We start from the raw sequence: 16,183 nt of genomic DNA on the forward strand, positions 1-16,183 counted from the left end.
CCCAGCTTGGGCTCATGGCAAACTGAGCAGAGCTCAAGCTCGAGCATGAACCTGAGCCAGGTGAGCTGAGCCCAAGCTGGTTCGTGCAGAAAGAATTGCAGTGTGTTATCAACATGAGAACAATGGGATTTGAACATCGAACCTCCTTCTTGCATGCCATGCACAGTAATTGATTTTTGTAACATATTCTGCACTTAAATGTTATATATGTCCTTTGCACGAGTTGAACGAAGCCAAACAAAGCACTCTCTGTTAGTGCTTTGACTTACTCAAGCTAAACAAGCAGTTCATGGTTTAGCTTGTTGAGGCCACTTGATGAGCATAAATGAGCTCCATGTGAACCAAACATAGCCCAGCAATAAGTCAGTATGTTTACCATCCCTAGGTCCACACCCTATGTAAAATCCGCAAATTTCTCATAAGTTTCAAAATTAATAAAATAGGAATTTTTGTGAGTTATTTAGTTAAATATCGTTTTTCTGACAAATTATCAGTCGATTGAATTAGAAAATTCAGTATCGGTAATAGTTCAGCATTTATTCAAGTTATTAGATGTTTAATTGGAGAATTTACGAGGTTTTTACAAGGTATTTGGATCTTCGTATGATTTAGATCAACCCAAATGGGTTTGGGTAGAGTTTAGACTCATATCCGGGTTTAAACTTTAAACCATACATAGAAGAGATTTGGATCCATTTGAGACCCAAATAGATCCCCTCTAATGTAGAAAGTGTTTTGGATCCATTTGGAGACCTGTAAACACCCCAAATTTTCACCCTTGTCCAGTGTTCATGCATTTCATGTGTTGTTGCATATCACTGCATGTATTCGACATATCATTTCATCACATTGCATAGCATTGAATGTCATCACATCTCATTATCGAGATCCAGCACTCCTGTTTTCAAGATATTTAATCTAGATTCGGGTTTTAAAACTTTTCTTTCAAAAACAATTTTAAAACCCGGGTTTTTAATCAACATTTTGTCGTTTGCCAACCCCCAGGACCTTATATTTTGAAGCATTTTCTCAAAAAACAATCTGGATTCATTTCAAACTCAATTTCAATTGATTTCAATTCTCAAATGAGGCCCATTTACATGGTGTCGCTTTTGGATTCCTTCATTTATCAAAAATCTCAAAATTTTTTTAGAGTCCTAGTTGGATCAGGACTCTGTATTTTCATCAGTTTGAATCTTTTTGAACCTTTTTAAAACATCATTCTGATTTTGAACCAGTTATGGTCCTATCCCTTGTCCGTTTTCTCCATTTTTGCCAAAATCTTAGAGTCCTAGTTGAATCAGGACTCTTTTTTCAGAGTCCTAGTCGGATCAAAACTCTAATTTTTACTACCTTTTTACCTGTTTTCAGAAAAAACCTTTCAAAATCTTCTGTTTTGGCCAAAATTTCAAAATCCTAGTTGAATCAGGACTCTTCTGCAAGAGTCCAGTTAATCCAGGACTCTATTTCAGAGTCCTGATTGAGTTAGGAGTCTAACCCTGACAGTATTTTCCATGGTTGCCAGTTGAGGAAGCGGGAGCGGGAAGCGATACGGGAAGCGGGAGCGGGAAGCGAGGCACTTTCAAAATTTTAGGAAGCGGGGAAGCGTGGGACCACTTAGGAGCGATTCGGGAAGTGTCTCGGAAGCGACCTAGGAAGCGTCTCGGAAGCGACCTAGGAAGCGTATCGGAAGCGAGGGGGAAGCGAAAAAAATAAAAATAAAAAATACAAAAAATACAAAAAAATTGAAAAAAACAGGGGAAGCGTGGGGGAAGCGAGGGGGAAGCGAGGGGGAAGCGTGGGGGAAGCGTGATGGGAAGCGCTCTTCCCATTAAAGGGAAGCGCGTCCCCCATTAAAGGGAAACGCGCTTCCCAAAAAAGGGGGACGCTTCCCCCCACGCTTCGGAAGCGCGACGTTTCGCGCTTCCGAAGCGCGCTTCCCCTTTTAGCTAGGCGCTTCCGGTAACTCTGGTATTTTCTGACTTATTTCACCATTTTTTATAAAATCTTTTCAAAAACTCCTTCATTTAGCTTTTAAAATCCAAAATCTCAGAGTCTTAAAATTTCAGGACTCTAGCCCGGAGTTTCAGTTCGCTTGAGACTCTATTTTCAAAAATTCTGAATTTCAACTATTGATTTTAACCCCTTTTAAAAGTCATTTTCAGTATTAATTTCAAATTTTCAAAACTCTGATGTGGGGTCCACTGAGTTAGCGCTATATCCAGAGGATTTTTGACTCAGTCAAGACTCTGTACAATTTCAAAACTTTCAATCTCAAAGTCTACTTTTGAATCTCTTTTGAAAAACCTCTCATTTTCAAGTTTTAAAATTGTTTTTGAAAATTCAAGAGGAGCCCACTCGAGGTGGAGCCACATTTGAAGAAGTCAAGGTTAGACTAGGGTTAGTCATTGTCCTAGTTAGGTTAGGGGTTTAAAGGAGTCAAAAGCAATTTTAAAAATCAATTTTATTTAACTTTTAAACCATTGGTTTTTAAAGGTTTTAAATTCGGGTTTTAAAAACCAAATGTGGGTCCATACTAGGTGGTGCCACATTTGGACTTTTTAGGGTTTAATTAGGGATTAATTAGAGTCCATTTAGGTTAGAATTCTCTAAAAAAAATCATCCTCCCCATGTGGTTTATCAAAAACAATTAAAAAGAGTCCAAAAAAATCAAAACTCTTCCTAAACAAATCAAAAAAAAAATCTATAAATAAGGGACCTAAAGGGGGTCAAAGGGAGCTCTTTTTCTCTCAAATTTTCGTGGCTTCTCTCTCCTTTCCAGCACCTCCACCTTCCTCCATTGCAGCTGCAGCCCCAAGATGAGTTATTTAATATTATTTTTTTATTAGTTTTTTTTATTTTTCAATAGATTTCACCATGGAAACTCTTGTGTTCATGGATTTAACCATCGATTTCATTCAAGAACCCAAAATCAATTCAAGAAGATGATCTAACTCTATTTCATGTTGTTTTTCATGATTCTAATCCATTAGAATCGTTTATTGCATTATTTTTTATATTATTAACCAATAAAACATGTGATTTACCCTTTTAATGGGTTAAATCCATGCTTTTAAAGGTAACATCAAATTTCAGTCATTGATTCCCTGTATTTTATTTATTTATTTGTTTATTCATGTTTATTACACATTTTCCAGCATAGAAATAATTTTTATTTTACTGTTTTAGTGTTTATTTTATTGTTTTTCATTAGTTAATGCATGATTTCCTAAGTTTCGTAGATTTCTGTGTGTTTTTAGTTTAGAACAGAAAAGAGCATGCTGTTTCGTAATGAAATATTCACTGTTAATTGTTGGGTTTTTTATATGTGATACATGGATGTGTAAATTAACTACTGTAAAAAAATCAGAGTTTTTGGGATTCGAGAACCCTGTCAGAAAAATCCAACATCAAATCGGGTTTTTAAAACTTTAAAATCATTGCTAAAATCCAAAGGATAACTTGTTGTTATGATATTTTTCTCATCTTATATCCGATTTGAGATTTGTAAAATGTCATGGATTCATAGTGATTAGATCTATCTACTGTGAAATTTTGAGATTTTTTTATATCTGTTTAGTATTTTTCCTCTCACAGAAAATGTGATTTTAAATTTAAAACTCGTTAGGGTTTACCAAAACCCTAATCAGACTTATGTTGTTTATATATCCTAAACCACAGATCCGATTCGTGATCTGTAAAAAGTGAGTATTGTTATCTTTTTGTTCACTGTTCACGGCTAAAATCTCACATATTTTTTATGAACATTGATATTTATTCATGTATTTTAAATCTGAAGTAGTTGTTTTAACCCCTGTTAGGTTTGTTAGATTTTAGTTCAGATTGCCAGAAGGGTTTCTCCCTAACCGGAGATGCTTTTTCCGATCTGTAAATTGGGAAATCTCTGTTTTTCTTCCTAATTTGTCTCTGTAAAATTTCAGAAGTTTTAATGGAGTATTGACCCTTGATTCGGGTCTAACTCTGAAACTGGTTTGTGATTTAGGCTAAAAATAGCTTATTTTAGGGTTTTAATGCAATTTTCGGATTAAAATAATGTCAAAAAATTATTTTTGCAATTCGAGACTGATTTTAGGGTTATAACAAGTGCAGGTACCAATTTTTATGAGTTTTGGAATCCGTTTGATGTCTGAATTAATAAAATTGCAAAACAGGATACCTGAAAGATCAAAAAACACTGCCAAAATCACAATTTTTGTGATATTTCTTGATTTTCGTGTATAAGTGCATGTTTTTAGGGTTTGTTCATGTTTATAATCATGTTAGGATGTTTCATGTTTGATTTTGTGTTTAGTTCCATCATAAATCTCAAGTTTTACCAAAATCTATTTCAGAAAACCCTAATTTCAAGGCCATAGTCTTGCTATCAGGGGCAATTTGGTCATTTGACCTCAATTTCGAAATTCTAAACCCTAATTTTCATATTTTTAATCATGTCATATCATACTTAGTTCAATTTATTCTTATTTGAATTTTAATACTTGCATTTTTATAAAATATCTTTCTAAAAACCTTGATTTCAAGGTCATAGTCTTGCTATCAGAGGTATTTTGGTCATTTTGACCCCAATTTCGAAATTTCAAATTCCACTTTCATATTTATTCAATTTTATTTCATATTTCATCATTTTGATTTAAGGGAATCATGGAAAATGCTTATATCTAGCAAAATCCAGTAATTTCTAGATATTACTGGATAAATCTAGAAAAGCCAACATATCATCTCTAACAAAGTTTTCTAGTTTTGCAGGGACATTGAAGACTTTATTTTCAGACATTTAAATTCAATAGTGATGTAAATTAAATTAAATTTGGAATAAGAATTTAAATTTCAGCTTAGACTAGGATTGCATTGCATATAGTTTAATTCTGCAAATATTAAATGTCTGATGAATGTATCATTCATGCACATTTTCATGAATTCACTATGGTCTACACGAATGGCACGTGCACTAGCTCTTATGGAGTTGACAAACTTGGTGGAATTTGTATTTATGGTCATAGTCAGAATACGAATGAGACCCAGATTTGTAATCTTCGTATTAGCCACATTCAGCCTACACTCTTAGGCTAACTTCAAAAATGCACTGCATTTCTCAAAAATACAAAAAGGATTTCCTCAATTCCTCAAAACCAAGTATTTCAAATCCATATTCATTCAATTCATGCATTTACGGATTTCAATTTCAATTCAGAAAAATCAATTTTCTCAAAATTTTTCTAAGTCTTATTCAAAAATCGATTTTCTCAAAATATGGATTTGCCAACGATATTTTAAGTATTTCCCAAGTTCCAAATTTGATTTTCTAAGTTATATTTTCAATTTCAAAGTTTGAATTCAAAGAAATCAAGTCTTCCAAAGCTATTTCACATTTCTCAAAATCGATTTTCACAAAATCCTTATATTTCTTCATAAATCGATTTTCACTTTCTCAAATACAGTATCTCAATCATGATTCACGATTTTCAAAGAGTTCATTTTCCAAATATTTTTCAATCTTTGAAGCAAACATCATGTTTTCAAATATGCATTTTCAGAAATCCATAGCACATGCCTGATTCTTTGTGCATTTAGGAAATAGAACATGATTTAGACAAGTTGAGAAAAGTTAAGCATACAATTGATCCTTGGTTCAATTACCCCTGGTAAAGGCGCCATGAACGGTTGAACCTCGTACCGACAGGTGAGTCCTATTCTTCGGAATTATCCCGCATTTTAAAACGGAGGCGAGTTATTTTCAAAATCTTTTTCAAATGTCAGTTTGACTCGCAAAAAGTAAAAATTTTGCGATGATAACAAGACCCAATAGGATCCCACTAAGCAAAGTGAGTTTCGGATCTATTTGGAGACCCAAATAGATCCCACTAAGTAAAAAGCGAGTTTTGGGCCGAAAAGGATCCCATTAAAAAAAAAGATATTGGATCCACTTGAATACCCAATTGGATCCCATTAAGAAAATAAGATTACAAAAATAAATGCATATAATAAGATTTTGGATCAACAAAAGGCCCAAATGAATTTAATTAAATATATATGTGTTAAGAGATATATATAGAGTAATGGGTAGGTGCTAAATGAAATATGCTAAATGATACGTGCTAAATGATTTTTTCATGTTTTTTCGTTTTATTTTTAAATTTTGACTGTACATATGTAATCTATATACTTGATTTTATAAGGATCAACTCTTGAAGTGTTTGATTCCGACACATGGGTGGATTTTTATAAGGTTCAAGAAATCAACAGTCTAAAATCTTTGTAAATCTTTTAGGCTCCAAATATCATTTTTTTTATCGAAAACACATGATCCAGGTGTGGATTCATAAATCGGCCATGCCCAACACATTTATGGGGTCGGAACTGCGAAAAAAAACACCAGAAGAGCAGAAAAACCCATCTAGCACCTCTCTCTCTCTCTCTCTCTCTCTATATATATATATATATATATATATATATAATATTAAAGATTGGATTTTGATTTAATGAGACCCAAGTGACTCTCACCAAATCCAAACCCAAATGCCCATCACTTCTACCTCCCATCAAGCGCCCTACCTACTCTGCTTTTTCCTTACCTACCCACTCTCTCTCTCTCTCTCTCTCTCTCTCTCTCTCTCTCTCTCTCTCTCTCTCTCTCTCATGGTGGCCAGCTTCCCTTCAGGTGAGCAGAAGTCACTGGCGTGCCCAGTCGGCACCCACTCCACCTCTTGTTTTTCTTGACACTTTCTCTCTCTCTCTTCACGCACTACGATGTAGGCCTACAATAACAACATATCCATATGTGAATATTTTGAATATGTTTTCAATAAAGACTAGTATATGTTCAAGCTTTAAGAGCATATTCGTGCATTTTGAAGTTTTACGAACATGCACCTCCGAGTGCATTTTAGAATTTACGATACATGTTAGCATGATTATTATGCTTATGAATGATGAAATGATATTGAATGATGTATGTATGTATCGCACAATGTCCATTATGAAAAATATGTTATGAAATTGTTATGGCTCGAGCTCGGATGAGTGGCTCCAACCTTGTGTACAGTCAACTGGAACGATATGTGATACTGCCCTAAATGGGTGGCCGAGAACCTTATGATAAGGTTAATTGAAACCATACGTGCTTATGCTAGTACAAGCTATTGAAGCGGTAAAAGATTAATTAATTGTTTAAAGCATTTACGTCAATAGAGTTAATCAAATGATAAAGAATGTGTATAATAATTCTCGTGTAGCTTACAATAAGAGAGTAAGCGGTATATAAGGCTCAGTGGGATATTGTTGATTATGGAAGGTTGCTTCCCCAGCCACGGAGATAGTGGACAGATACCACCAAGGGCGCGGGGTGACTGAAAGTAAATTATGGTACATCAGGTTGCGAGTGTTGAAATTTTTCTCTCGACTATATTGTCCCTCACTCTGAGACCGGAGAGGATGTGCAAGGCCAGGGTAACAAAATACAAGTTGATTAAATATACCCCGGGGCGGAGCCTCTAATCTGTATATTTGTGTTGTACTCACAAAGAGTTATTGTGCATGTAGTGAAGCATGACATGCACTATCTAAGAAAGAAAATGTAAATGAAAAGAATTATAAGTTATAACCATAATGATTTTTTCGCTTGCATTGGTAAGTCATGCATAAATTGAATAATCATGCATGGGTAAGACTATTGCATATGATATTGAATTGTTATTTATCTGCACCGATAATTGCTTATTTACATGAAAAGACTGTTATTTCATGTAAACCTATTTCTATACAAGTAGTATGTTTTGTTATTGTATTCCTATTGAGGGTTATTCTAACCACCTACTAAAACCATTTTAGGTATTGAGTAACTGAAACAGAGGGTTTGCGAGAAGCTGAGGCGGCATCATAGAGTTAGTCATTTTCCTTTCCCGGGAACTGAGTTTTTGAACAAACTTTACTAGTTTTGGAAAACATTATTGTTATTCAAAATTTTGTAAATTACTCTGTCTATGGAATGGAATCATTTTGGTAAATGTTAACTACCTTAAATTCAGTATTATTGTGATTGATCGTTCAGTAACCTGCCCGAGGTTTTGACCAAAAGTTAAGAAAGTTTTCGTTGATACTTCGAAAAGAAAAGTTTAAAATTTTTTGCATTTTTTCTGGTTTTCAAATCTTGGGGCATTACATTCTATGCTTTAGATTTTAGTGGAGAAGCAAGAAATTCCTTAGTGTTGAAGTCTTCCCTTATTAAGAGTAGCAATTCAAAAGGAACTTACAGATGAATAAAATGCTAAGCTGAAATTAGCATAGCCAAAGCCATACATGTGTGTATGTGTGCACATGTGTGTCTGTGTCTGTGTCTGTGTGTGCATGTGTGTGTGTGTGCAATTATGCATCATAAATAGGATTTTGATAGTATGGCATCTTTAAAAAACTAGTGCCTAAACATGGCTAATGATATATGTGCCCTAATGACTGACAGATTTCCTTTTTTTTTCTTTTAAAAGAAATCCTAAGGAATAACCATGGTTCAAACATGGCAACTTTGACGATCCAGCCGTCGCATTTGAGGTAAGATGTTGACAAGCTAACATGAGCCACTGGAATTTATCGAATAGCATTAGTAAGAAGATTTAGAGAGATTGCAACAGCTTGTCATAGAGAAAATATGCACAATTTAACACACGAGGATTTGACATTATGCATTTTCTAAAAAAGATATATATTATGTTAACATGATTAACTTATGGTACATAAAAAAGATAAAGCAATTTTTTTTTAATGATGGAAGTGAGAATTTTCATGCTAACCTAGTTTATAGAATATAGAAGATAGGTTGGCTACTAAAGATCAGTCTAAAGATTCAACATAATGCCTACTATTCGCTTCAAGAGTGCAGCCCCAAAGCAACATGACACTTCTCCGTTGATTTAGGTGACTTGCATGGTTTCCTCCACCAAGGATATGTTTCAGCAATTTGTCATGTGACTGATAAATATGGCACACGAATATGCATGTGCAAGGTGGCCAATATAAGCATCACAATCAAAATCAAGTGCATAGATTCACACATGCTTGCAACCAAAATGAACATTATAGTAGAAAGTTTACAAATTGAAACTGCGCATCATCAAGGATTGAAGCATGACACACATCAAAGCAGTCAATACTAATAACCAAAGAAACTCTAGAAATAAGCAATCAAGATCATCTCAATTGAACTCTAAACAAAATTCGCTGTTGAATCTTGTACTAAAAGACCAACTAAAAGTGGGAATGTCCTCTTTCCTTATCCATCCTCATTATCTGGATTTGTAATATGACAGATTTCTAATCTGATAGGGATCTGCCTAACCCCAGTAGCTAATAAAAAAAAGTTCCATCTCCAATTTCCCAGTGAAAATGATCAAATTCTTCTTATGATCAACAATCAAATACAAAGAACAGATGACGCAAACAGGACATAGCAAAAACCACCGATCCCTTTGACTATTCCCAAGCAAAATTCAACGTGATTCCCGACCGAATCGCGCATAGAAATTCCACTCTGGGAACCACGAAATCGTCGCGTTCCATCAATCCATCAAATTGACAGTACTGATTGGTGCAAAACACTTAAACAGCAAAAGGATCGATAAGAATTAGGGTTTCCAAATAAGGAACTCACCATCTTCGATTACGAAGACGGCGCTCCAGAGTCCCGATGAAGTAGAAGACAACAACGAGGACGAGGACGAACCAGTCGTGAGTGATGATCGGGGAGAAGCGGGTGGATCGTAGATCGGGTGAAAGGAATTGGGAAAACCGGGAGGGCGAAAAGAGAAAAAGGGACGGGGAAGAAAGGATTATATACAAAATCCTCCCCCCTCCCCCAAAAAGAAAGAAAAGAAAAGGGTGTCGTACTTTGAAGGAGAAACTAGTTTCTTAATCAGGAATCAGGATGATGATGACGACGGTGAATTTGAAGCTTTTGGAGAAATAAAAACAAGAAAAAGAGGAAAGAAGGAGGGGAACGAAAAAAGGTGTCGTTTTCGATATATATATATATATATATATATATATATATATATATATATATATATATATTTATCTTCTTCTTCTTCTTCTTCTTCTTCTGTGATCGTGTTCAGTCGTTGATGGTGTGGTTGTACATTTTCTCTTTTGCCTGAACACGCATTAGGGTTTATTAGCAATTAATTAATAATCAATGCAGCGCATGCATGTAATTAACCAGGTGATTGTGTCGTGGTGAGTTTTAAATTTTGCTTTTTTACTCTCTCTCTCTGTCTGTGGGACATTCATGACTGGCACAGCACCCAATCGGCTACAGTGTAACGACGCCGTCCTTTTTCCTGTTTTTTAATTAAAAAATGAAATATTTTGTTGAAAAGGCATCGGCTTGCGAAAATGTAGCGCACGGCACAGCTGCCACTGAACGTGTAACACGTGTGAGCATGTTGGCAAAAATGATTGTAATGCCTAACGGGTTGGGTTGTCCACAGCCCGCAGCCCGCTGCCCACAGCCGGGTCTATAGGTTCATGTTCAGGTCCTATCTGGCGGTCTATGCTCCAACCCAAATGGGATTTTATCCAATTCCAAGGCATAGAAGACCAATTGGCGAGGAGTGGACGATTAGGTGATCCAACGATGAAGATCAGAAAAATTGCCAAATCATTTTTTGATTGTCAACAAACAACGATATATATATCAAAATATGGGATAATATATGGTAATGCCACCATTACATACAAACGCTTTTTTCGTTTTTTTGTTGTTTTTCATAAAACCAACCTTATAATGTGATCTACATGTTTCACTTAGTGGAAATCTGCTCTTGAATTGTCCGATTATGACAGATGAGCATGATTTTGTAAGGCTTTCCGAAATCCACAGCCTACTGTGTGTGATACTTTCACAAGTCATAAAATCGTGTTGTTGTTTTTTAAGAAACATGATCCAAAAACTAGTTCCACTATTTTGAATATGCTGAATCCATCCATCAGCCCGGTTTGGATCAAAACAACCTACTCGCACATGGGAGACGCAGAGGCATTTGTCAGTAATGGTGTCATTATCAAATGCTATCCCTATATATATTTGTAAGCACTAGTCTTTTTTACATGCAATCCAGTAGTAAACATTATTTTCTCACTTTTCTTTTAGATCTAACCTATTAAAAGTGATCAATATGGTTTCCTTAGTGCAAAACAGATTTTCGTTCATACTTTTGCAACATGAAAATTGGTTTTTCAAGGGCTTAAAAAGTCAGCAACCCACAATTTGTTTCATCACTCAAAAAATCACATTTTTACATAAAAATTGATGATCCAAAGTGCAATCTCCAGCAAACAACATGGTTTGGTTAATAGGAAATGACTCTTAAGTTGTCGTGTATGTGCAATTTTATGTGTAAGACCCATAAAATTTTTGGAAATTTTTAATTTGCATAATACAATTTTTCTTCTTTGAATGTATTTATGTAGCCCTATTAATCGAAGCTTGAAATATTTATTTAAACGCATGAAACCATGGCATTTCAAACACTTGTTCTTAGAATTGAGATTTTAAGAAAATTTCTTGAGTCTTTGCATAAATTTAAGAAACTTCTTTTAAAAAAAATGATAGAATTTTAGAAATGCTTATATATATATATATATATATATACAAAACCCTAGAATGAATACATATATTCATATGAGTCAAAAATTATTTTTAAAAGCTTAAACCCATTTGATTTTAGATATTCTGGACAAGAGAAGTGGTTTTTAAAAAAATGTTTGATTTTTTCGAGAATTTAGAAAGATGATTTCAAAACCTAAGTATAATTTCACAAAAAAATGATGAAATGAATAAAATAATGAAGCATAGTGGGGGCCTTCATGAATAGTGCGTGAATAGTGCCCTAAAGAGGTACTATTGAAAAGTTTTTCAAGAAGATTTAAAAAAAAAAAACTCATAGGGGTGTTTTTGAGCTGGAGAGGTTATTTACAAAAGTGTCACTGCCTAGAAGGGTGTGACACTTAAGTGAATGAACCACAACCATCCATTTCTTAGATTAAGTCTCATCTGTTGGATTTAAAACCCTAAACCTATAAAACCCTAAGAAAGATAGAGAGCTCATTCTCTCCTCTCTCTTTCTCTCTCCCTTCTCTCTCGCTCTCTCCCCAACCGTGGGCTCCCTCTCACCCTAGCCGACCATACATCCCTCTTTCTCCTCTCTTTCTTGCTAGTATGTAGGGTCGGGTACCACGTGGGACTCCTCTCTACACCCCCAAGTAAGAGGAGATCCTTTATTCTCCACCATTCTAGAAGAATCGTAAGGTGAGATTTGCTTCCAACTTTCATTTTTACAAAGACTTAAACTTAGAGCATGAAGCCATGCTCTCCCACATGCATTTTCTGAAATGCATGGGAGATAGGCTGAGTAGAACCCTCAATGGGTTTCTTCCTTATTTGTTCACAACGCACACACGCACTCCTTCGGATGCCATGTATTTTTCTTTTCCATTGCAAGTTGTTGTATTTTCTTTCCCTTCCTGACTTTTTATACAACACGTATGAGCATGGTTGGCCTCACGCATGAGGGGACTGCGAGCATGGGTGCGGCTTGAACGCTTTTGGTGACCCCCTTGCTGCAATGAGTGCAAGGAGCACCATTTTTGGCACCCACGACTGCGGTGTATTTCCCCATTGCTTGTGTGGCGTTTATCTTTTGGCCATTGGGCCACTGAACCTCACAGTTCGTGAGCCTTGCTACTTCAGCAGCATGCCATGCTGCAACAAAGAATCTCATGATGGTGGGTCGGTCTACTGCAGCTAGCTGCCCACTTTCATTTTCTTCCTTTCCTTCCTCTATAGTTTTGGGCGAGCATTGGCGTGCGTGACGAAACAATGCAACCCGCCCTTGCCGCACATTGCTGCTGATGTCCTCTGCAGAACCGTGGCTTGTTGCGGCATGTATGGTGTAGTTGCATGCAACTACAACTCTAGACCAAGTCTATAACTGCAGGTCAAGCTCTACCATGGCCATTTTTCCCTTCTTCGCTTTGGTGCCCTGCAGTTCGAATGGACCAGACCAATCGATTCCCTTTCCATCTGGTGTGCTATGCGTTGGGAGGGCCAGATCAGGTCGTGCAGCCATGGGTGTTGCTGTCATAGCACGTCTAGTGTTGTGACTAGCTCTTGGTAGCCCTGTCCTATAGGGGAAGCGGTCCGGTAATACCCAAATTTTTTAATGATTTATAAATTCTGAAGAAAATTCAAGTTTTAATTTTGATTTATTCTGAATGTAAATTATAGTGTTAAAACCCTGATTTTTATGGTTAATATTGTTCAAAGTAAAGATTTGAATCTATATTTGAAATCCTGATAAAATTTTGTTGAGGCTTGTTCGAAAACCGGAATTCAGGGACATTCTAGTCATTAGTCAAATTGTCAAGGGTAGCTTAGTAATTTGCCAATTCAGTGGCATTTTCGGTAAAATACCCAACTATATAAGGTCAAAATGGTAATTTTTCTTTTAGGGAAATTTTCAGGGAATTAATAAAATTGTCAGGGACAAAAACAGTAATTTACCTTTTTCAATGGCAGGCTATGTAATGTATTGAACTGCAGAATGACAATCAAGTAATTCTAAATCTCCTTATGGCAATTCTGAAAGATGGGATTGAGCCAAGGTTAATTTGGGTATTAAAAAGTAGCAAATTGAATAAAATATATTAATTTATAATATTTTAATCTAAGACAATGGTTTTAGAAAAACCACTGGCCCAAAACCATGGACAGGCCATGGTTTCCCAAAACCATGGGAGGACAAGTGTCACTCCTCAGTAAGGAGGTGACACTAATCCTCTCTCTCCATTTGACACTTGTCAGAACAATGACAAGTGTCATTTTAAAAAATTATATTTTATTTACTTTGGTGACAAATGTCACCAAAGTGGGTCCCATAGGGAGGGGTGACACCTCCTCTCTCTCCTATAAATACCCCCTCTCTCTCTACCCAAGTTCTGAAGTCCTATCTCTCTTTAAGTTCTCTCTCTCTCTCCAAATTTAGCTCTCTAACCTTGAGTTTCTCTCTCTAACTTTTAAGCCTAAACCTCCTTAGAATCTCAATTTTTTTCTGAGAATCCCTTTCTAGCCTCTTTTCTCTCTCTCTAGACAAGATTTGTTCCTTCATTGAAGTTTCGACAAGCTAAATCCAGCCCCAGGAGCGTTGCCTGCAGAAGTTCTGCTAAATTTAGCAGAAAAATCAAATTTGAATAGCGGAAGTGCTGCACAAATCAACTAAACAAGGTTAGTATTCAGAAACTCTCTATTAAATTCGAATTCATACTTTCTGAGCTTCCCTATTCTCTTTCTGAACCCTAACTCTATTTCTTTTGGATTTAAATTTTGACAATTTTGCCAAAATTTTATCCAAGCCTGCCTCTACGCAGGGGAAGCTCTGTTCAAATTTTTCTAAATGTTTTTAAGTATTCAGAACTACTTTAATAGTAGTTTTGGCAAAATTTGAAAGTGCACTAGGATCGAGGCAACGAGCACTAAAGGGGGGGTGAATAGTGCTTTATAAATTGTCTACGGAATATTGAAGGATTTTGCAATTTGAAAAGCAAACACACAACGACCACAATATTTTATTCTGGTTCGGTCTATCCCGACCTACATCCAGTCCCCAAGCAAAACCCGCTTGAGATTTTCACTATCAACCTTGTTAACTACAAGATCACACAAACCAAAATCGGTCCCACTTTCAGTAACAACCCTACTGAAAGCAAACAACTCCTTTAAACCAATGAGTCCTTTTTATAGAAAATAAGTAACAACTTACAATACAACCTATGAGCCTTTCTTTTGAATGCAAATGAGATGCAATTGGCTTTTGAGGTTGTTGAAATACTCTACTCACGAATTCACTATCTCTCAAAGTGATTTGAGTGAAAAACTGAAGTGAAATTATCAAGTGAGTGAGAAAACAAATACTTGAATGAATAGGAGTGAAAAGCAAGAAGTAAATGATTCAAATCGATTGAATTCAAGTTATTTTTTAGTGTAAAATGCACTCATATTTATAGTTGAAAGATTTCATACGTTGAGAGTATGAAAGAGTGTCAAAACCGTCCATTTTGAACGATCAAAACGTTTGAAAAATGAAAAGACACGCCTTTTTGAAGTTTCAGGAAAACGACAAAATTAGTCAACTGTAACATCAGTTAGTCGACTAATAGTTAGTTATTAGTAAACTGACAGTTATCGTCGGTCGACTGATCTGTTAAGCGAGCCGTTTGAAAATCAGAACTTTTGAAACTTAGTCGACTATAGAAAAATTAGTCGACTGATAATAACATCAGTAGACTGAAAAACTTTTCAGTCGACTGCTGCTAAAATCTTCTGAAAAACAAACATTCTGTTCGGTCGACTGATAAAAGCATTAGTCGACTGCTGCTAAATTTTCAGAAAACACATGTTCTGTTCAATCGACTGATAAAATCATTAGTCGAGTGCTGCTAATTTTCCAGAAAACAGACATTTTGTCGAGTCCACTGATAAAACCTTTGGTCGTCTAATTTGACAAAAATGACTTTTTAGAAAATATGGCGTGAAAGGATTAATCGACTAGTAAGTCTATTGGTCGACAAATAAACATGAAAATGCATCGTATCACTCCACGCAGAAGCATATAACCCTACGCATTGTATGATTGCCACAAGGAATATTGCAATCCTCAAATAGGCCCTCAAAGCATGTGTAAACGACACATGAGAACGCACAGATATGGCAATTCAGTTAATTCTATAGTGAAGGGTAACTAACTCTACCCGTCAGCCAAACAAAACAACTGAATAAGACAAGCACTCATAACAATGCTCGTAAAGCATATAATTACCATAAAATGGCTCAGTCCATCGACAAGTAATTAAATTAGTTGTAGGGCATAAACCATTACATCACAAGTCATTCATAAGCAATCATACGGCGACAGTTATATCACAATATGTAAGCAGCTTATAAGACAAGCGGCCACATCAATCCTAGTTGCCACCATTTCGTAGATTACGAGTTGTATGCAATCACATCAATCATAAGAGATGCAAGCCAACAAGTGCTATGCTACAATAAGCACCAAACAGTTCGACCAAGGGATAAAGCGAGTCACATGCTAATATGTAGCAACTGGTATAATGCTAT

The 16,183-nt window shown here is 35.8% G+C and overlaps 1 protein-coding gene across 3 annotated transcripts in view; it reads right to left on the reverse strand.

Moving 5' to 3' along the window:
* Positions 1-9,977, reverse strand: part of LOC149828593 (myosin-17-like) — a 120,644-nt gene extending 110,667 nt beyond the window's left edge. For all 3 annotated transcript variants that reach the window (XR_016434309.1, XM_090017648.1, XM_090017647.1), the window contains exon 1: positions 9,662-9,977. Coding sequence is in view for 2 of the 3 variants with exons in the window: in XM_090017648.1 (XP_089873774.1) it covers positions 9,662-9,664 (3 nt within the window). In the remaining variant the exon portion in view is untranslated. The remainder of the gene's footprint in view (positions 1-9,661) is intronic.
* Between the last annotated feature and the right edge of the window lie 6,206 nt (positions 9,978-16,183).

The sequence above is a fragment of the Nuphar pumila genome, chromosome 9, assembly GCF_984573655.1.
Source record: "Nuphar pumila chromosome 9, dmNupPumi1.hap1.1, whole genome shotgun sequence".
Classification (NCBI taxonomy): domain Eukaryota; kingdom Viridiplantae; phylum Streptophyta; class Magnoliopsida; order Nymphaeales; family Nymphaeaceae; genus Nuphar; species Nuphar pumila.